Below are 22,438 nucleotides of genomic sequence, written 5' to 3'. Positions count from 1 at the left end.
ACCTACAGAGGCCAGCTGTGGACCGCCTAGAGATCCATGGCTGCCCTAGGAATAAATACTGCTTTGCTAAATAAACATAAAGTTTGAATCTTCAATGGAAAAATCAAAAGCTTTACAGACAAGCAAAAGCTAAGAGAATTCAGCACCACCAAACCAGCTCTACAAATGCCAAAGGAACTTCTCTAAGTGGGAAACACAAGAGAAGAGAAGGACCTACAAAAACAAACCCAAAACAATTAAGAAAATGGTCATAGGAACATACATATCGATAATTACCTTAAACGTGAATAGATTAAATGCTCCAACCGAAAGACACAGGCTTGCTGAATGGATACAAAAACAAGACCCATATATATGCTGTCTACAATAGACCCACTTCAGACCTAGGGACACATACAGACTGAAAGTGAGGGGATGGAAAAAGATATTCCAAGCAAATGGAAATCCAAAGAAAGCTGGAGGAGCAATAAAATACTCTCAGATAAAATAGACTTTAAAATAAAGAATGTTACAAGAGACAAGGAAGGACACTACATAATGATCAAGGGATCAATCCAAGAAGAAGAGATAACAATTATAAATATATATGCACCCAACCTAGGATCACCTCAATACATAAGGCAACTGCTAACAGCTATAAAAGAGGAAATCAACAGTAACACAATAATAGTGGGGGACTTTTAACACCTCACTTACAGCAATGGACAGATCATCCAAAATGAAAAAAATAAGGAAACAGAAGGTTTAAATGACACAACAGACCAGATGGATTTAATTTATATTTATAGGACATTCCATCCAAAAACAGCAGGTTACACTTTCTTCTCAAGTGCACATGGAACACTCTCCAGGATAGATCACATCTTGGGTCACAAATCAAGCCACAGTAAATTTAAGAAAATAGAAATCAAGCATATCAAGCATCTGTTCCGACCACAACGCTATGAGATTAGAAATGAATTACAGGGGAAAAAACGTAAAAAACACAAACACATGGAGGGTAAACAATACGTTACTAAATAACCAAGAGATCACTGAAGAAATCAAAGAGGAAATCAAAAAGTACCTAGAGACAAATGACAACAAAAACACAACAATCCAAAACCTATGGGATGCAGCAAAAGCAGTTCTAAGAGGGAAGTTTATAGCTCTACAAGCCTACCTCAAGAAACAAGAAAAATCTCAAATAAACAATCTAACCTTACACCTAAAGGAACTTGAGAAAGAAGAACAAACAAAATCCAAAGTTAGCAAAAGGAAAGAAATCATAAAGATCAGAGCAGAAATAAATGAAATAGAAACAAAGAAAACAATAGCAAAGATCAATAAAACTAAAAGCTGGTTCTTTGAGAAGATAAAATTGATAAACCATTAGCCAGACTCATCAAGAAAAAGAGGGAGAGGACTCAAATCAATAAAATTAGAAATGAAAAAGGAGAAGTTACGACAGACACTGCAGAAATACAAAGCATCCTAAGAGACTACTACAAGCAACTCTATGCCAATAAAATGGACAACCTGGAAGAAATGGACAAATTCTTAGAAAGGTATAACCTTCCAAGACTGAACCAGGAAGAAATAGAAAATATGAACAGACCAATCACAAGTAATGAAACTGAAACTGTGATTAAAAATCTTCCAACAAACAAAAGTCCAGGACCGGGTGGCTTCACAGGTGAATTCTATCAAACATTTAGAGAAGAGCTAACACCCATCCTTCTCAAACTCTTCCAAAAAATTGGCAGAGGAAGGAACACTCCAAAACTGATTCTATGAGGCCATGATCACCCTGATACGAAAACCAGACACAGATACTACAAAAAAACAAAATTACAGACCAATATCACTGATGAATATAGATGCAAAAATCCTCAACAAAATACTAGCAAACAGAATCCGACAACACATTAAAAGGATCATACACCAGTGGGATTTATCCCAGGGATGCAAGGATTCTTCAATATATGCAGATCAATCCATGTGATACACCATATTAACAAACTGAAGAAGAAAAACCATATGATCATCTCAATAGATGCAGAAAAAGCTTTCGACAAAATTCAACACCCATTTATGATAAAAACTCTCGGGATTCCCTGGTGGCGCAGTGGTTGAGAGTCCGCCTGCTGATGCAGGGTACACGGGTTCGTGCCCTGGTCCGGGAAGATTCCATATGCCGCAGAGCAGCTGGGCCCGTGAGCCATGGCCGCTGAGCCTGCACGTCTGGAGCCTGTGCTCCGCAATGGGAGAGGCCACAACAGTGAGAGGTCCACGTACCGCAAAAAAAAAAAAAAAAAAAACTCTGCAGAAAGTGGGCATAGAGGGAACCTACCTCAACATAATAAAGGCCATATATGACAAACCCACAGCAAACATCATTCTCAGTGGTGAAAAGCTGAAAGCATTTCCTCTAAGATCAGGAACAAGACAAGGACATCCACTCTCACCACTATTATTCAACATAGTTTTGGAAGTCCTAGCCACGGCAACCAGAGAAGAAAAAGAAATAAAAGGAATACAAATTGGAAAAGAAGAAGTAAAACTGTCACTGTTTGCAGATGACATGATACTATACATAAAGAATCCTAAAGATGCCACCAGAAAACTACTAGAGCTAATCAATGAATTTGGTAAAGTTGCAGGATACAAAATTAATGCACAGAAATCTCTTGCATTCCTATACACTAATGATGAAAAATCTGAAAGAGAAATTAAGGAAACACTCCCACTTACCACTGCAAAAAAAAGATTAAAATACCTAGGAATAAACCTACCTAGGGAGACAAAAGACCTGTATGCAGAAAACTATAAGACACTGATGAAAGAAATTAAAGATGACACCAACAGACGGAGAGATATACCATGCTCTTGGTTGGAAGAATCAATATTGTGAAAATGACTATAGTACCCAAAGCAATCTACAGATTCAATGTAATCCCTATCAAATTACCAATGGCATTTTTTTATGGAACTAGAACAAAAAATCTTAAAATCTGTATGGAGACACAAAACACCCCGAATAGCCAAAGCAGTCTTGAGGAAAAAAAACGGAGCTAGAGGAATCAGACTCCCTGACTTTATACTACAAAGCTACAGTAATCAAGACAATATGGTACTGGCACAAAAACAGAAACATAGATCAATGGAACAGGATAGAAAGCCCAGAGATAAACCCACACACCTATGGTCAACTAATGTATGACAAAGGAGGCAAGGATATACAATGGAGAAAAGACAGTCTCTTCAATAAGTGATGCCGGGAAAACTGGACAACTACATGTAAAAGAATGAAATTAGAACACTCCCTAACACAATACACAAAAATAAACTCAAAATGGATTCAAGACCTAAATGTAAGACCGGACACTACAAAACTCTTAGAGGAAAACATAGGAAGAACACTCTTTGACATAAATCACAGCAAGGTTTTTTTTGATCCACCTCCTAGAGTAATGGAAATAAAAACAAAAATAAACAAATGGGACTTAATGAAACTTCAAAGCTTTTGCACAGCAAAGGAAATCATAAACAGGACGAAAAGACAACCCTCAGAATGGGAGAAAATATTTGCAAACAAATCAACGGACAAAGGATTAATCTCCAAAATATATAAACAGCTCATGCAGCTCAATATTAAAAAAACAAACCCAGTCCAAAAATGGGCAGAAGACCTAAATAGACATTTCTCCAAAGAAGACATACAGATGGCCAAGCAGCACATGAAAAGCTGCTCAACATCACTAATTATTAGGGAAATGCAAATCAAAACTACAATGAGGTATCACCTCCCACCAGTTAGAATGGGCATCATCAGAAAATCTACAAACAACAAATGTTGTTGTTTTTGTTGGGGTGTGGAGAAAGGGAACCCTCTTGCACTGTTGATGGGAATGTAAATTGATACAGTCACTATGGAGAACAGTATGGAGGTTCCTTAAAAAACTAAAAATAGAATTACCATATGATCCAGCAATCCGACTACTGGGCATATACCCAGAGAAAACCTAATTCAAAAAGACACATGCACCCCAATGCCCACTGCAGCACTATTTACATGGAAGCAACCTAAATGCCCATTGACAGACGAATAGATTAAGAAGATGTGGTACATATATACAATGGAATATTACTCTCCCATGAAAAGGAATGAAATTGGGTCATTTGTAGAGACGTGGATGGATCTAGCGACTGTCATACAGAGTGAAGTAAATCAGAAAGAGAAGAACAAATATCATATATTAATGCATATATGTGGAACCTAGAAAAATGGTACAGATGAACCAGTTTGCAGGACAGAAATTGAGACACAGATGTAGAGAACGTATGGACACCAAGGGGGGAAAGCGGCAGGGGTGGGGTGGGTGGGGTGGGATGAATTGGGGGACTGGGATTGACATCTATACACTGATGTGTATAAAATGCATAACTAATAAGAACCTGCTATATAAAAAAATAAATAAAATTCAAAAAAAAACAAAAATTGGGGGCTTCCCTGGTGGCGCAATGGTTGAGAGTCCGCCTGCCGATGCAGGGGACACGGGTTCGTGCCCCGGTCCGGGAAGATCCCACATGCTGCGGAGATGCTAGGCCCGTGAGCCATGGCCGCTGAGCCTACGCGTCCGGAGCCTGTGCTCCGCAACGGGAGAGGCCACAGCAGTGAGAGGCCCGCGTACCATCAAAAAAAAAAAAAAAATTTGTATGTTCTTCTGTTAATAAAACATGATTACTTAAAAATAAATAAAGTTTGAATCTTAAATTTGAAGATTCACATATATATGATTATCATTCCAATGTTATTTAAGAAAAATACAATTCCGATGATGAACACCAACAGTATAATAGATGTGTAAAATAAGCTTACCTCAAAATTCACAGGCAAGTTCCGTTTAAGTGCAATCTCAAACACTTGACTTATTTCAGATTTATTGAGATTTTCTTCTTCTGATTCTCTTCCGTTCACCTAAAGGAAGAATAATTGGTTAGTAGTGAACTCTTGTTAAAGCGGTCAAGATCCCAGCTGTGATGGTAAATCTTAAAAGCACTGAAACTAGGCTTTATAGATGCAGCAGTAACCCCGTGAACAGAGCCACATGTGTTTCATGTGTCACTGAAATTAAAAGGTTAAAAAAAAGTGTCCTATCAAACTTTGGCTAGTTTCTACCTCATAAATCCAACATAAACAGTCCACACATAACAGGCCTTTGGGTACGGATCAGTCTAATCGCGTTGTAGTGAGCCACGGCCGCTCAGGGAGAGGGACTCCCGAAGCCTCCTCAAGGACTGGCAAGCCACATTCTGGAAAAAGTCCAAGTACAGTCTGTGTGGGGCACGGCAAGGACAAATATAAGTCTCTCCACCTAGGTATGTGGGTTTCTTATTTGGACAAAAAAATCCCTGGAAACCACTTTTTTAAAAAAGTTGCAGTGGAACAATTACAAAACCGCCACGTGTCTCATACTTCACTGCTGCTGGCAAAAATGCAAGGTGCAGACTAATAAAGAACCTTGAACAAAAGCTGACTCCAGCTTTGTAACAAGGTTCATTTACAGTCCTCCACAGGCTGGGACTACAGAGGGGCAGAGATCTTCTCTGTGCACACGGACCACACGGAGTCTATACTGTGTGGCAGTGATAATACAAGCAATGAGATAAGTTCAGTAATAGCAAAGTGACCCCAAAACATGGCAAGACAGCTGTGTTTTTCTTATTACTGGGATTCTTCTGTCAAAGAATTTGTAAAATCCTATTTCCAAGATAAGAACTATGTGACAGGAACCCAAGGCTGGAATCACTGGACAGGCAGATGTAGCACCATCCAGGACTTGATTTGTTGTGCATTTCCTCAGGTTTATCAGGTAGATCCTAACCCTAACACAGGATCCATATTTCAAGCTATAACTAAAAGAAAGGAAACTCTAAATAAAAAAAATTAATATAATTAAGGATATAATCCTGTATAAGTAAATTTAACCAGACACTGTAATTCTTTCTCTCCTTCCATGATGATAATGTTTTCTTTCCAATCTGGTTTCACTTCACTCACTACCTGGTCGAAACTGTTTGCATAGCAACTTCTGTGATTAATTATTAAGCCAAACACACTTTCATGCTTGTTGTTTAAATCATAAGGAGAAAGAGGGCCTGCCTTTAATGAGTGAATCCTTAAAGCCAGAAATGTTCAAGCAGGTATCTTAGAAGGCTAGAGTTCCAAAGAGGTTTGGTTTGAAATTTATTTTTTAAATAGGTTTAAACAAGAACAACAAAAAAAAAATACTGTATTTTAAAAAGTAAGCATGTTCAACAATAGTGCTGAGAAAACCAGATACCACACACACAAAAATGAAGTTGGACTCTTACCTCATACCACATACACAAATTAACTCAAAATGGATCAAAGACCTAAGCATAAGGGCTAAGAGTATAAAGCTTTTAGAAGAAAATACAGGGGAAAAGCTTCATGACACTGGATTTGGGAATGATTTCTTGGATATGACACCAAAAGCATAGGCAACAAAAGAAAACCAACAGGACTTCCCCGGTGGCACAGTGGTTAAGAATCCGCCTGCCAATGCAGGGGACACGGGTTCGAGCCCTGGTCCGGGAAGAGCCCACATGCTGCAGAGCAACTAAGCCCATGCGCCACAACTACTGAGCCTGCGCTCTAGAGCCCACATGCCTAGAGCCCATGCTCTGCGACAAGAGAAGCCACCGCAATGAGAAGCCCCGTGCACCGCAATGAAGAGCAGCAGCCCCCGCTCGCCGCAACTAGAGAGAGCTCGCACGCAGCAACACAGACCAAACACAACCAACAAATTAATTAATTTTTAAAAAAAGAAAATCAATAGATGAATTGGGACTCAAAATTTAAAACTTTTGTACAAAAAGAAACCAAAAAACACTTCAGTACATTGAAGGACACAATTAAGAGAGCAAAGACAACCCACAGAATGGAAGAAAATATTCGCAAATCATGTATCTGATAAAGAATTAATGTCCAGAATATATAAATAACTACAACAACAAACAATGCAATTCAAAAATGGAGAAAGAATTTGAATAGACATTTCTCCAGAGAAGATATACAAACGCTCAACATCACTAATCATAGAGAAATGCAAATCAAAACTACAATGGGATACCACTTCACACCCATAAGGACAGCCACAGACAATAGCAAGTGTTGTCAAGAATGTGCAGAAATTGGAATCTTTGTACACTGCTGGTGGGAATGTAAAATGGTACAACCTCTGTAGAGAACGGTATGGTGGTTCCTCAAAAAGTTAAACTTAGAATTACAATATGATCCAGCAACTTCACTGCTAAATATATACTCAATAGGGACAGATACTTGTACATCAGTGTTCATAACAGCATTATTCACAATAGCCAAAAGATGATAACCACCCAAACATCCATCAACAGATGAATGGATAAACAAAATGTGGAATACTGATACAATGGAATATTACTCAGTCTTAATAAGGAATGGAATTGTGAAACAAGCTACAACATGGATGAACCTCGAAAACATTACGATAAATGAAATAAGCCACACACAAAAGACAAATATTCACTTATACAAGGTATCCAGAACAGGCAAGTGCGGAGACAGAAGCAGGACAGAGGTTTACAGGGGATGAGGACGGGGGGGAAGGTGGAGTTTTGTTTAATGTGTACAAGAGTTTCCGTGTGAGATGATGAAAACGTTTTGAAAATGGACAGTGGTGATAGTTACATAACATTGAGAATATATTTTATGTCATAGGACTATACACTTAAAAAATGGTTAAAATGGCGTCCTTTATATTATCTATATATTTGACCTTAATTTTTTGAAAAGCAACAAAGAAAACTATGTGTTTCATACCAAACAGTAACACACTAGAGACCATCAACACATTAACTTGTGCTAACAGGCTAACTCATTTTTGTACACAAACAAGTTTTCTGACAGCTGTTTATTTGAAGAGTATCCATAGATTTTTTAAATAAATGAGTTATTTTAAAAACTGGTCCACTCTCATGATAAATAACTATGTCAATGAGAATGTTTTCCTTAGGTGCAACAAGAACCAAATTTGGAAATAAACCAGGTGATGAGGATGATAATGCTTCTATTGCCATGCATGTACCCCAATTTTCATTTTTTGTTCACTATATCAGCTCAATTCCTTTTAACTTTTATTGTTAGTTATGACCTATTTCAAACATACAGAAAAGTACAGATAATAATGTAACAGGCAATTGTGCTGGATTTAACAAATGCCAACACTAGACACTATTGACATCAATTTTTTTTTGCTTTTATAAGGAAAACAATGAATGAAGCCCTTCTCACTCTTCTCCCCATAGAAGAGTTAACTGCTATTCTAAAATGGGACTGGATCTTTCCCAGCCATGTGGCTTTCTTTTTCAAATGGACCAAAACAATATATAGTATAATTTTGTGTTGTGAAAATTCACATAAATCATTCTCATTGATTGCCTTTTATAAATATTCTAAAGTTCAAACTTATAAGTTTTACTAATGAAATGTTATTTTTCTATTTTGCATATTGAGGTTCCACATAAGTCTGATAAAAAAACAATGGTCTACTACTAAATTTTAAACTCTCAGCCAGCAGTCCTCAACCATAGCAGCATTAGAATCACTTGGGAGCTTTACAAATACAGATGCCAGAGCCCTGCTCCAGATAAGTGAACTCAAGTTTTTGCAGATAGGGCCTGGATTTTTTTTTTTTTTTTTTTGGCTGCGTTGGGTCTTCGTTGCTGTGCATGGGCTTTCTCTAGTTGTGGTGAGCGGGGGCTACTCTTCGTTGCGGTGCACGGGCTTCTCATTGCGCTGGCTTCTCTTGTTGCAGCGCATGGGCTCTAGGCACGCAGGCTTCAGTAGTTGTGGCTCGCAGGCTCTAGAACGCAAGCTCAATAGTTGTGGCACATGGGCTTATTTGCTCTACAGCATGTGGGATCTTCCTGGACCAGGGTTCAAACCCGTGTCCCCTGCAATGTTCTTAACCACTGCGCCACCAGGGAAGTCCCAGGATATCGTTTTATATATAGTATTTGATTTTTTTTTAAGTCCCCACGTGATTTTACTAGCAAACAGAGTTGAGATTCACTGCTCGAAGGTACTACTTCTGAAGGAATTGCAAAAGGGACAAAGCAGCCAGTAAAATAAAAATGCAAAACAGGAAACAAAGATATACATTTATCTGGAAGTGAGATTATGTGGCTCTTTTACATAAATAATTTTAATATTATCTGGACTGGACAAAATGTTGCAATGGGGGAAGCAGCAAATGACTCAAAACAAATCCACAAATACCATTCCCAGTGAGATGAGGAAAGTGTAGCGGGCCCTCAGTCTTACCTTCATGAAGTGGGAATTACTGTTAACATCAATCCCATAGTGTATGGTTCAGCAATAAAATCTAGGCAACATTAAGAAAAGAAAAAAACACTCTGAACCATGCTTAACCCTCAATATGCCAGGGAAAAATAGTAATCACCATTTACCATCTGGCTCCAATGGGCCCTCTTTATTTTTCTATATTTAAAGACATTTTACAAATAACATACAGAATAAAAGGACAACAAAAATCATTTCATTAGAGACTTTAATAAAAAATTAAAATAACAAACCTAAGTTTTTATTCCAGGTTTGTAGTCAGGAAGGAAGGTACATATACCCAAAATGGGCAAGGTCATTAAATGCAACTAACAGCTGTCACGCCTGAACTTTGAGCACTGCCCATAGTAACGATGCCAGATTTCAAATCCACCTCCAATGGGTTCTAGCTTATGATTCTGATTCTTCTTGTACTGGTATTGTCAAAACACATTACTTTTGAAACTGACTCATAACTTTGTTGAAGGGAGAAAAGCCATCTTCTTTGCCCCGTAACTACTGGGTTGGCCAAACAGTTCGTTTGGTTTTAAGTAAAAATAAAAGACACATTTTTCATTTTCACAAAGAACATTATTGAACGGATTCACTAACCGAACGAACTTTTTGGCCAACCCAATACAAAATGCTTTCATTTCTAGATTTATAAACACCAAAAGAAGGATCTAATGATTTTTTTCATTGTTGTATCATCAATTTCCTTCTAATACATACACCTCTTTCTATATGTATCCAGTTATTTTGTGGACATTAAGTGGTGAGAAAACTCTGGTGGCCAAACATCATATAAGATGAGAGAATGTTGCCACACAAATTTTTTAGAAAAACAAAACAGGATGGTCCAGTTCTTGTTGCAAAATATTGTGCAGCGAAGTCCTTCCTGTTGAATGACTGACCAGAAGAGAATGCACATTTCTTTTTCATACACCAGAGAAATACACAGTTCACCTGCTCACTCTTCAAGTCTGGGAAAACTTATCTAAGGTATCAACTGAAGACTCCCAGTCTGAGTCACGTCAACACTCAATCTCACCATCACCATCAGAGTCTAGAATGCTGCTGTTTTTCTCTCTGCATTCATCTTCTGATTTACCTAATAATGAAAATGTCTTCCTCCATCAATTTTCTTCTCTTTGCCAGTACGGATGGAAAAAGAAAAATTCTGAAGTCTCTCCTGGGTTCAACAAAAGCTAAAAGTAGAGTAAAAAGATGGTGTCTCCAGTCTTCTTTTGTATCTTCTTGAAAGATAATGTGATACATTAGGCAATGCAGTAAGAGCATTAAAGGATGATGCAATAATGACGATTATTTCACTACTGTATCATCCACCAAGGATTTCATCATTCTTCCACTTCATTATTATTTTAGTCTTGTTTATTGCATATTTGGGAAAATATGATGAAGAGTGTTGAAATGATATGTAGGAGGACAGCAGCAAAGTGTTTTTCAAAGCATAGGAAAATTAAGATTCCACAATGTAAAGATTTATAAAAGGATCCAAAGGACCCACATGATCATTTTAAGACAGAAATCATTATTCTACTTTCAAAAATAAGTATGTTTTCTCTTTGTTCTTTTTAAAACCTCTAGAAAAAGAATAAAAGTCATGCAATATCAATTATTACAGAGGTAGAGAAAGCTCAAAAATGGAAATTGGGTCCAATGGACCCTGATAGTATAATGAAGATTAAGGTCTCCAATTTTAGTTTTAGTCCTACTTAAATACGTCCCTGGCTCAAGTGAAGATAAGAACTCAAGACCAGGAAGAACTGCATTTATTTATTTTTTCAGAAGTAGTATTTAAAAAAAGAAAACTTCAAACAATACAACTTTTTTAAAAGTCTGTCCTCTACCACTACCACCAAGAGAAAACTACTTTTAAAGTTTGCTATAAGCTTCAAGATAGAAACTATGCACATGCAAATACATACAGATACATGCACACACAGTTGGCAATTTTGATTACTTAACACAATCACACTATACACGTAGTAACAGCTCTGGATCATGATTCCCCCCCCATTCATTCATTATGGGCCTCCTTTCACATCCACGTAAATAGATATACCACACTCTGATACTCTTGGGATAAATGTATTCATTTATTTAACCATTTCCCTACTAATGGACATATTAGGCTAGCTCCTGTTTTTCTCTATTACAGATACTGTAGTTATGACCATCTTACTCCTAACACCTCAACACTGAATAAGTCATCCTTTATTAGCACAAGCCATGGACGGGACAGGAACAGAACAGAATAGAATAGAATAGAGGTGCTTTCCCAACTCAGGGCCTCTGCTCAAGCTGCTCCCTCTGCTGGGAATGTACTTCCCCTGCTCTTCTGCTCATCTTCAGTCTGAGCTTAAATGACTCTTCCTCAATGCACTATCAGTACTCCTACCTAAACAAGACATGTTATGCTCTCATGATACTTGCTACTTCCATCCTAGCACTGCACTTTTTGATGATACTCCATTCAACCAAGCTCCACATGGGGAGGGGCAGTGCTGCTGTTTACCTTTAGGGTCAGCCAAGCACAGTGCCTGTCATCAAGGGACCAAACCACACCTGTCTTAGACAGAAACCGCCAGATTTAGTGGCTATATTTTAGAGAAGGTGAATCGATCCACCACATGAGCTAAAAATTTTTAATAGCAAAATGGACAATTCGTTTAAAATGATAATTTCCAGTGCTGGCAGGCTGTGGGCAAACAGGCTGCTCAGGCCCTGTTGGCAGAGGCCTAAAATGGTACCATCTTCCTGGTGGGGAACTTGGCCATATACGTTACCATGCAATTCCACTTCTAGGACTGTGGCTCATAAAAATAATCACGGACATACACAAAGATTTAACTACAACAATGTTCTTCACTACCTATTTTTATAACAGGAAAAACTGCAAACAACCTAAAAACCAAGCCTCTGTTGCTGAAAAAATAAACTGGTATGCTCACACAATGGAACACTGTGCAGCCATTAACAAGTGCTTAAGGGACATCCCTGGCAGTCCAGTGGTTGAGACTCTGCACTTCCAGTGCAAGGGGTGTGGGTTCGAACCCTGGTTGGGGAACTAAGATCACACGTGCTGTGCAGTGTGGCCAAAAAAAAAAGTACTTATAACCATGTTGAATTTGAGTCCCCCATGGAATTATAAGTAAATGGCATTACAACATATTCATAATGAGCACTTCAGTGAAAAAAAGGTGGTTACTGTACAATATCATCCCATTTTTGTGAAACAGGTGCATGTGCTTACTTATATGTGCACTGACATTCACAAAAATGTTTACAGTGACTATCTACAAGTGGTAAATTTATACAGCATTTGTTTTTCTTTTTGAGTTTTAAAATTTTTATAGTTCACAGGCATTACTTATAAGAAAAAAATTAAAGCTGTCTTTTAAAAATGTCCTTCTCCCCTGCTGCCCACCCTCCAGGGGGCCTGGTAGACCAGGCGCAGCTCATTTAGGTGGGAAGCCAAGTGTTTCACTTATTACCTCAAAGAAAAGGTCATATCCTAGTTAATGACCCTAATTTCTGAAGTCTCTACTTCAAACCATATAGAATTAGAAAAGGGGCAAAGAGGAGGAAACAAGGGGCACAAGTGATGATCGTGACTCCCAGCCAAGCTGCTTATAGAACATCAGGTGAGCCGAGGACAGGGTGTCCACTACAGCCCCCTGACCTTAAGACCTGAGCCAACCAACTGCTCTGTGAGTCACTCTGAGACACTGACAGGCGCTTTCCCTTTGCAGCGATATGGTGAGTACATACTTCCAAGGAGGATTCCAAGGGGGAAAACTGCCTGGGAAGCACTGAAAATACTTAGGACCTGGGATTCCCAAACCCTGACTGTGCTTTAGAGGTACTCTAAGAGCATGTTAAAAAAGAAAAAAAAAAGCAGGACTTCCCTGGTGGTCCAGTGGTTAAGACTCCACGCTCCCACTGCAGGCAGCGTGGGTTCGATCCCTGGTCAGGGCGCTAAGATCCCACATGCCGTGCGGCACAGCCAGGAAAAAGAAAAAGGAAAAAAAGAAAAAGCCAGACTCCTGGCTAGACCCACTGCATTAGAATCTAGATTCCTGTGGGTTAGGCCAAGGAATTTTTTTTTTTTTAACTTCTCAAGTGATTCTGAAGCAGACAACCCACATACCACTGTTCAGCGATCGTTTAACAACTGCTGGCTAGAAGGAACCAAGAAATACCTACTCCATCTGACTCCAATTATATTAGCACCAAAGTCAACTCAAAAAATAAAGCCTCCAAAAATAACTCAGATTTCACTACCTTTGGTGTTTTTAACAAATCTCACCACTGAGAACTTCATCCTTTCACTTCACTAAATTCTCCTCTTCTAAGCTATAGTCCATTCTCCTTTATTTGGTCCTCAGTGGACCCAGGAAACAGATCATCTCTGTTAAAATGCATGATGACACTCAAGATGGAAATGCACTGCAACAGAAGAAAAACAAAACCGTCCTGCACAGCAGCCATGAAGCCACAGAGCACCACCCTGAGCTGGGTCACCCTGGGGGACAGCTGGACACAATGGACCTCAGCAAGCACCCTGCCAAGGGTCCCTTCAACTTCAAACCTATCATCACCCATTTAGCCCTACGTTCTGTGCAAGATCTTCCTATTCTTTGAGGACTTGTTTCTTGATGAAGAAAAGTCAAATGCTTCCCAGGGATGTTTTCAGGAAGCATTTCATACTATGATTAAACAGAATCATGAAATCTCAGTGTTTTCTAACTCAGTGGGTTTCTCCTGGAACTCTGGACCCTCAATGGCATGGAATCACTGATTTTCTAAGACCCATATTCCTATTTAGTCACAGAGTTCAAATCCTTTACCTGTTGTGATAATTTTAAAACACAGTCCCCAAGGGAGTTCCCTGGCAGCCCAGTGATTAGGGCTCCGCACTCTCACTGCCGAGGGCCCGGGTTCAATCCCTGGTTGGGGAACTAAAATCTCACAAGCTGCATGGTGTGGCCAAAAATTAAAAATTAAAAATTAAAAAATAAAATGTGTCTCAGAGTGACTCACAGAGCAGTTGGTTGGCTCAGCCCCCAAGTTCTTTGATACTCCTCTCATCCAGAAGTGGGGTTCTCAGCATTGTGAACGTACTAAAAGTCACTGAACTATATACACATAAAATGGTTAAAATTGTGAAATTATGTTATGTGAATTTTACCTCAGTACAAAAAGTGAGATTCTGTACCTCCTGTTTTTGAATCTGGGCTCTGTGCCTGCTTGACCTACAGAATATGGCAGAAGTGACGCTGTGCTGACTTCTGGGCCTAGGTCCTAAGAAACTGGCAGCTGCTTCCATTTCCTGTCTTCTAGAATGCTCACCTTTGGAACCTAGCCACCACACTGTGAGGATGTGTAAACAATCTCTGCATAGGTTAACTAGGAGAGGAACTGAGGTCTCCGGACCAAAGCCCCCTCTCAGCTCCCAGGCGACAGCCAGCAACAACTCACCAGCCATGTGAAGGAGCCATCTTGAAAGAGATCCTCCAGCCCCTGCATAGCTGCCTCAGCCCAAGCTACGTGTAGCAGAGACAAGCTCCCCGTGCCAAGCCCTGCCTAAACTGCAGGCTTGTGAGCAAAATAAAGGCCTGTAGGTGTTTAAGCCACTAATTTTTGTGACAGTGTGTTAAGCAGCAATGGATAACTGGCACTTCAAGATAATAAAGAAAGAAAGACTGGTCAAAATGGCTTTAGAAAACCCTCTAACCTGGTACCATAAATCACAGATTCTGACAAGCATAATCTTCAGCACCAAAGAATTCTGCCATGCATGTTCTTCACAACTCAAGTGAGTCCACAATCTTTCTAACATGTTCACTCAAAACTATGCCATTGAGCACAAAAGAAGGCACCTGACTTTCTTGCTGAGACATTTTTTTTAAGGGGGAAGAAAGGCAAGAAAGCTACAGGGTATAAAAACTTGTAAGCTATCAAATAACAAACATTATGGACAACTCTCAATACATCCTCTTAGAGAAAGCAACTTGAGATGGTGTCTTCCCTACCACCTTCCTGCTACACCCAAAGCGTCAAGGAGCCCCAGCTCTGCTCTCTCCTCACCTCCAGCCTCTCGGGTGGGGGCTCGTTCTGCAGGGTCCTCAAAGCTTTTGCAGCAGCGTCGTGTTTCGCAGCCTGTCTCGTCTTTCCTTTCCCGTTAAATTGCTGTCCTCCCACAGAAAGTTCAACTTGATAAAGTAAAGGTGGCACTGGAAATGGGTAAAAGTACCTAAAAATAGAGGGGGGTAAGGAAAATGAGTCTCAGGTAAGTCACCATACGTTCTCTGAAAAACTCCAGGTATTTCCTTCATCACAGGTCCTGATCACATCAGCGTTTACTCACCAATAATGACTCCTCATCAGTACATCCAGAGATTTCCCATGTTTATGCTGCATTAGAATTGCCACACGGTATGAGCAAATACTGTTTATGTGCCACAAAATACACTGCCTTACAAATTATATGAGTTCAATTTATAAAGCTAACCCGTATTTACAAAATCTAAAATAGATTAGACTTTGGCTGAGACAGAACACTTAACTTGCTCTACTTTCTCGTACCTGAGATTCACGCTTCCGGGTCTCCAGGAAAGGATGGAAATTTTTTAACAGACGTCTTTTAGAAAGGACCCTCATTTCTGTAAATCCCAATATCCTATAGCCTGGTGGAGGCTGGTTTCTATTTTTAAAATTCCACCTCCCTCCTACCCCAAAGTAGGGAAGGGAAATGAAAAATGAAGACCTCCAGTTTGATCATCAATCTATCCACTAGTGTCTTATGACCACAAGCAGAAGGTTTTTAACGCATGGCATTTTCAGGTTTCGATTAATATTTTACTGCATCCATATACCAAGGCTATTTACAAACACATATGTAAGTTCAACAGTCAAAAAGTACCCAATAAACAATAATCAGGAAATCTGTGAATGCTGAGAATTGTGGTATTGCAGGAATCATGTTCAAATATGACTCAGTTTGGGACTTTCCTGGTGGCACAGTGGTTAAGAATCCGCCTGCCAATGCAGGGGACACAGGTTCGAGCCCTGGTCCGGGAAGAGCCCACATGCCACGGAACAACTAAGTCCGTGCGCCACAACTACTGAGCCTGCGCTCTAGAGCCCACGAGCCACAACTACTGAGCCCACGCGCCACAACTACTGAAGCCCGCATGCCCTAGAGCCCGTGCTCTATGACAAGAGAAGCCACCGCAATGAGAAGCCCACACACCTCCAAGAAGAGTAGCCCCCGCTCGCTGCAACTAGAGAAAGCCCGCGCATAGCAACGAAGACCCAATACAGCCAAAAAAAATTAATAAATTTTAAAAAATAAAATAAAAATCATTAGGCCATCTTTGTTTAAAAAATAAAAATATGACTCAGTTGCACAAAGCAGTTAGAAGGGTGATAGCTTTAACCAGATAGCTTGGGGCATGAGCCGTACTGCTCGTGAGGAATGTGCTCAGGCCCTTTCCAATGACAGGAGTTAAAAGAGCATCAAGATACAGTTCCAATGACACCAAGACAATTAAGACTGACTTTAGCATTTGGCAGGCCAAAGAGGACCAAACCATTTTGTGCTCTACAATCTAAAGATCTTATTATTCTACGTAAAAGATCAAATATATCTTCACCTGTATTGAAAACAAAACAAACACATACCTTGGGGGATAAGCACCTCCTCTCATGTTGTAGTTATAGGTGGACTGCATCCGAGAGTAAGGGTCGACAGGCTTATACATTGGTTTTTTTCCAAGTTTCATGCACAGTGCATTTAGCTCTACAGTAGGGGTTATGCTTTCTGCAACACAGAATCAACACAAAGAATTGTTTTTTTCTGATGTGAGAATGACACTCACTAAAATCAAAAAGAATAGCATGCTTTCTACTAATTGGATTCATGATGTATTTCAGGAAAAGATCTAAATACTTCACTGCTAGGCATCAGGTCAGGAAATCCAAGAATCTGCTGTGATTTCTAGGTATTAATACACAGTCAGCAGTACAAAATATACTGTAACGGCTATTAAGGGAGCATCAGTGTAACACAAGATGTTAGCAGTGAAAGCCAGTTGTCAGAAATAAGTTCCAATACACATCAAATTCCATGATTAAAAAATCCCACAGGACCGTCCAAGTCATTTCATTGTTTGGGAATACTCAACCAACATAACTTTGGTTGCACTGACTGGCTGGCTTACACTTAGAAGGATGTTTGTACACACTATTTCATAGAACAATGCATTTATTCAGTACTAACTGGAGGCAGAGTACTGTGCTAAGCTTGAACACAATTCTTGCCCCAGAGGAGTTCAAAGAACACAAAACACACTCAAAGAACTACAATACAACATTATGTGTGCTATAAGGAAAGGTGCAGTATCACTGAGGAGGAGACAAGTAAATTCTATCTGGAGAAGTCAGATGAGACCTACAAAATATTTAGAGGTTCCCATTCTTAATTTTTTTTGGGGGGGCGGGCCACACCTCACAGCATGTGGAACTTCCCTGATCAGGGATTGAACCTGCACCCTCAGCAGTGGAAGCACGGAGTCTTAACCACTGGACCACCAGGGAAGCACTGGATGTTTCATTCTTGATACTTATAATGGGATCTGACTTGTGGTAATACTTGTTAGAAAAATGAGATCTGTTGCCGTATACAACAGGAGCAAGTATATCTTGGGTTATCTCAGAAATAGCAACTTTAGAAAATATTCATTATTCATCTTCCTTTTTTTCCCCTCTCATTTCATCCAACTCATAAACCTTTAAAAATCATTTAAAAAGAAAACCAGCCTGGAAAGATTAGTGTAGGTGCACAATCACATTTAAAAATAACACTTTAATATCAAACACAGAACAACACTAGCAATGGCAAAGTTCGATTTAAATGCACACAAAAATCCATTTTAAAATGCCTCTTTAGGGTGTATGTAGAGGAAAATAAAAATGACTCGATTCTGTACCATAACTGGTTTGACTAAGTTTAGTGCATAAATCCAATTTAGAAGAATACCTTTGAGTTTGCAAAGTCAGAGGGTCACATGAATAACAACCTCTCTCTAGCTAACATCAGAATTATATTTTTTACACAATTCAAATAGTGCATTTTAAGTAAGAGCAGCTCTGACCCATAAAATTTATCTGCAGTAGAGAATAAATTTAAAGAAAGAATACCACAAAGCAATCAAAAGCAACAAGAAAGGTGTGACCGAGATCTTTTGAGATCTTCCCAGATCATTCCCGAGTGCAAAGGGCCTGGAATGACTTCACGTACTGGAGCAATAACTCTCCTAAAACAGCCACTTCTACCTACAGCCTCCAGGTCAGTGGTTCTCAAGCTCCCGCCAGACACTCCTCTTTATCAGTATTCTCCCCAGTTGGGCCCTTGCTTGAAGAGATATTACCTACTGATTTGTATTTAAGAAACAAATATTTAAAATATTTTCTCATTCTTGTTAATGATCAGGAAACATAAAACTGATAATCAGGGGTTATGATCAACATGTTATAATCAATATGACCACACGGAGTTGAAGTGATTTTAGCTAAAACCCACATTCTTGGCATCTATACAACCTTATCAAAAGAAAACATGTATTTTCATTAGGCTTTTCTAAAAATCTCGGAAATCATCTGGTGACATCCTTCACCGCCCACGACCACCTTTCCAGACCAGCAGGAGTGGAGGGACTGGAGCCTGGGAACCACTGCTTTAGAGTAAGGCTAAGACCTGAAAAGATAAGCATTTGCCACTGGTAGTGCAGACTCTGTGCTTTCAAAACCAACAAGTTAGTTAAGAAAGAATTCATATACATACTAAACAGATACCTCTAGACACACTTTTGAAAGGAACCTGTCTTGGCCCACGCATAATACCTGGATTCCTTCCTTCGCTACGAAAAGGGCGGACTATAGGTTTAGGAAATTTTGTTCCTTCCAAAGCTTTGGCAGCAGCTGTGTGTTGGGCTTTTTTAATACTAGTTCCTTCAGCTTCCCAGTGCTGATCTCCAAGTGTTAGCTGTACTGTAAACACCTACAAATGAAAATTGTGAGCTCTCAATTCATGAAACCTGATGTTGACTATAATATGTCACTTGGTCCTTGAACATAATTTATGGTCATGGTTTAAAAGGCCTGGTCATTATCTTGATAATTTATCCCTTCATCCCCTTTTTCGTTGTTTTTATAAACACAAAAAGATACACATATCATTGACTTGTACTGCATAGCACTCCATGAAAAAACTATGCTTTGAAAGATGGGGGTAAGTACAGAGATTAAAAAATGTTCTCTTATATATTAAAATATTAAATGCTGATGATCTGGAAGCCATCCAAATGGAAAATTGTCTTCCCATTATTTCTCATGGAAGAAACTTAGCAAACTTGACTTAGACACACAGTAGTGCCTCATACAAATGAAGACAATATTTGTTTTGATGTTGTAATTTGTTTGTGGACGCTTGTCTGAAAACACAACCCCATTAGAACGAAAACTCAAATAAATTTGGGAATGTCAGCCAGGTTCGAAAATGCTGCCTTTTACTTTCCTAAGACTGCACTAGTCAGACACTGCTTCCACTTGCAGAAGCAAATCAGATTCATAGCAAGTAAAGATCTAAAAACGTTTCTGAACTCAATTCTAAGGAGGCAATCAAAACAGCTAATTCCGTCCTCAACAAATACTGACAATGGCAAGCCTCTTTCTTCCTTTTTAAGTATAAAGGTAACTCATGTGCACACTCCATTCGTAAAATTAGGTTACGTTAATCCGATCAGAACTGGACTAATACTCTATCAAAAAAAAAAAAAACCATGACCCATCACAGCCCAGTGATTCTTTAACTTTGGTGTGCATCTGAAGAATAACCTGGGAAGCTTGGTAACATACACATGCCCAGGGATTTCGACTGAACAGCACCAGGGAAGCCCAAGCATGTGTATTTTTAACAAGCTCCCAAAGTGATTCTGATGCACTTCAACGTTTCAAACTCACTACTTTGGAGCTTTTATTCTTCTCATCTTCTTTATCACAGAATATCACTTTATTTCATTGACAAATAATTCACATGAGAAATGTTAATCTGAGTATGCCTAGGTCATTTAAATTTGGTGCCTAAAGGGATGGGGCCAACTTGCCTTATAGCTGATTTTTCTTATAGGTCTTAACTTCAGGATTCCCTCAGTGCACAGCTTCCACTAAAGGGGAAAAATTAAAGAATCCTTCATCCCCCTTGAAATATTAGGGGTCTCCTATATTTATGCTGCAGTTCATAATGCTACTCACTTAAGCACCAATAGCATGAACTCAAAACCCTGGCTGGCATGAAAGGTCAAATGGCAGAAGAAGCCTGCAATCCTGTGCAATCCCTGAGTCATTTTTGTGATCCTTTCATGGAAAGACATTGAAGGGGAAAATGCTAAAAGATAGAAAACAGTTAATTTCATGATCAGTCTTGCCTTTCTCCAGGGCTGTCCCCGTCGGCGCTGCTGCCACTCTGCTGCCTTCTGTGTGGAGGGTTGGTAGTGAGGTTAGATCTTGGTTCAGACAGAATTAAAAGTACACCAGACCTCTGACTTTTTAAATAGTCTAACAATCATCTAGGAGGGAATAACTTTTCCTCTTTGAACAACTTGTAGGTAAAAAAAAAAAAAAAAATGCAGTTACAGATTGAACACACAGCCAAATTACCTAAAGTACTAAAGTTCAAGTGAGAAAGTACATATTTCCAAAAATATCAAAACAGTTAATAAAGGGAATCCCAAAGTTAAGATCTGCAAAAAAAATCCTGTAGAAGAAACAGAACAGTTATAAAAAATGGCTAATTGCCTTCTAAAGGTAAAGAAACATTTCAAATATAATTATGCTTTAGAATAATATTAAAACTAGCTTCATGTGAGTGGGAAATTTCTGTTTTTCTTAAATGCATAATTGCCTAATAATAATAAGTACCATTTCTCAAGCATTTACTATGTGCCAGACATTGTGCTCCACACTTTAATATATCTCACAATAGACTTATTTGGTAGGTATTATTATCCCCATTTTACAGATGAGAAAACTGAGGTTCAAAAAAAGTAGCAACTTGCCCAAGGTCACACAGCTAGTAAGAAGCTAAGATTCAAACCCAGATCTGTCTGACTCCAAAGGCAACTCCCCTAACTGTGCTATCCTGTGGTGCCATTTATGATTGTGGTTGATGTTACTTTTAGTCAAATGAAAAGAGAAACCTGGTATCAGTCAAGGTTTGAGGTTTGCATGTCAAGAAAAATGAGGCATAAAGAGACAAATAACTCATCCTTATAAAAAGTATATCATCTTACTGCAAGGCTAGGATCAGAAACAGGAGGCCCAATTCCTTATGTCTCATACTACAGCTGCAAAAGATAAAGCCAGATATGCAAACATTTAAGTTCCAAGATGTACTGATACATTAGCACAGATATCAAACAAGCTTAAAAGACTGAACTCCTGAATAACAAATAGGAAAAATTCAAATTACAGTCAGTCTTTCATCCTCTAAGATGAGGGGAATGAGAAGGGTACCTGAAATCAGAGATAATCCAAAATACTCACTGGGAGACTAATTTTACCTCTCATATTCAAACCTTGTTATCTGATTGCCAACAAGTGGCAGAACTGATTTCCCATTCACCTCCTCTCCCTGCCCAGTCTAAGGTACACATGCACTTTCAAACAAGCAGGAAAGGAGCCAGAGGTAGGCAGAAGCCAGGAGGCCCAGAGCCTGGAAAACTCACAGGAAATCAATCACAGGTGCTTGGGAATTGTCTCTATTCAGAATGCTAAACAACCACACGCTAACTGGAGTTTTAAAAGCCAAATATCCCCCAAACAAGCACATCTTTTCTTTGACCCATCCTGCAAGGATGAAAAAAGAAGCGACTCGCCAACAATCTGTACTTTTGCGTCTCTTTAAGACAACCTCAGCAGTTTGAAAATATATATATTTTGCATCACAGAACCACTTGCAACTGT

The 22,438-nt window shown here is 39.2% G+C and overlaps 1 protein-coding gene across 16 annotated transcripts in view; it reads right to left on the bottom strand.

The window, feature by feature from the left end:
- The window catches only part of STAU1 (staufen double-stranded RNA binding protein 1), an 89,065-nt gene that overhangs the window by 18,020 nt on the left and 48,607 nt on the right, over positions 1 to 22,438 (bottom strand). For 7 of the 16 annotated variants that reach the window (XM_027087063.1, XM_027087068.1, XM_027087058.1 and 4 more), the window contains 3 exons: positions 17,099 to 17,237; positions 15,503 to 15,668; positions 4,862 to 4,960 (listed from right to left, as the gene is read on the bottom strand). In XM_027087063.1, the coding sequence (XP_026942864.1) occupies positions 4,862 to 4,960; positions 15,503 to 15,668; positions 17,099 to 17,199 (366 nt within the window). In that variant the 5' untranslated portion in view covers positions 17,200 to 17,237. Of the gene's footprint in view, positions 1 to 4,861; positions 4,961 to 15,502; positions 15,669 to 17,098; positions 17,238 to 19,270; positions 19,476 to 20,901; positions 20,950 to 22,438 lie in introns of all 16 variants that reach the window. The other 9 variants (XM_027087067.1, XM_027087057.1, XM_027087062.1 and 6 more) reach the window with 5 other exon arrangements.

Source organism: Aethalodelphis obliquidens, unplaced genomic scaffold, assembly GCF_003676395.1.
Source record: "Aethalodelphis obliquidens isolate GAN/ISIS:26980383/991018 unplaced genomic scaffold, ASM367639v1 scaffold57, whole genome shotgun sequence".
NCBI classification, from domain to species: Eukaryota; Metazoa; Chordata; class Mammalia; order Artiodactyla; family Delphinidae; genus Aethalodelphis; species Aethalodelphis obliquidens.
The sequence above is the reverse complement of the archived record's forward strand: the minus strand, read 5'-3'. Positions and strand labels throughout refer to the sequence as shown.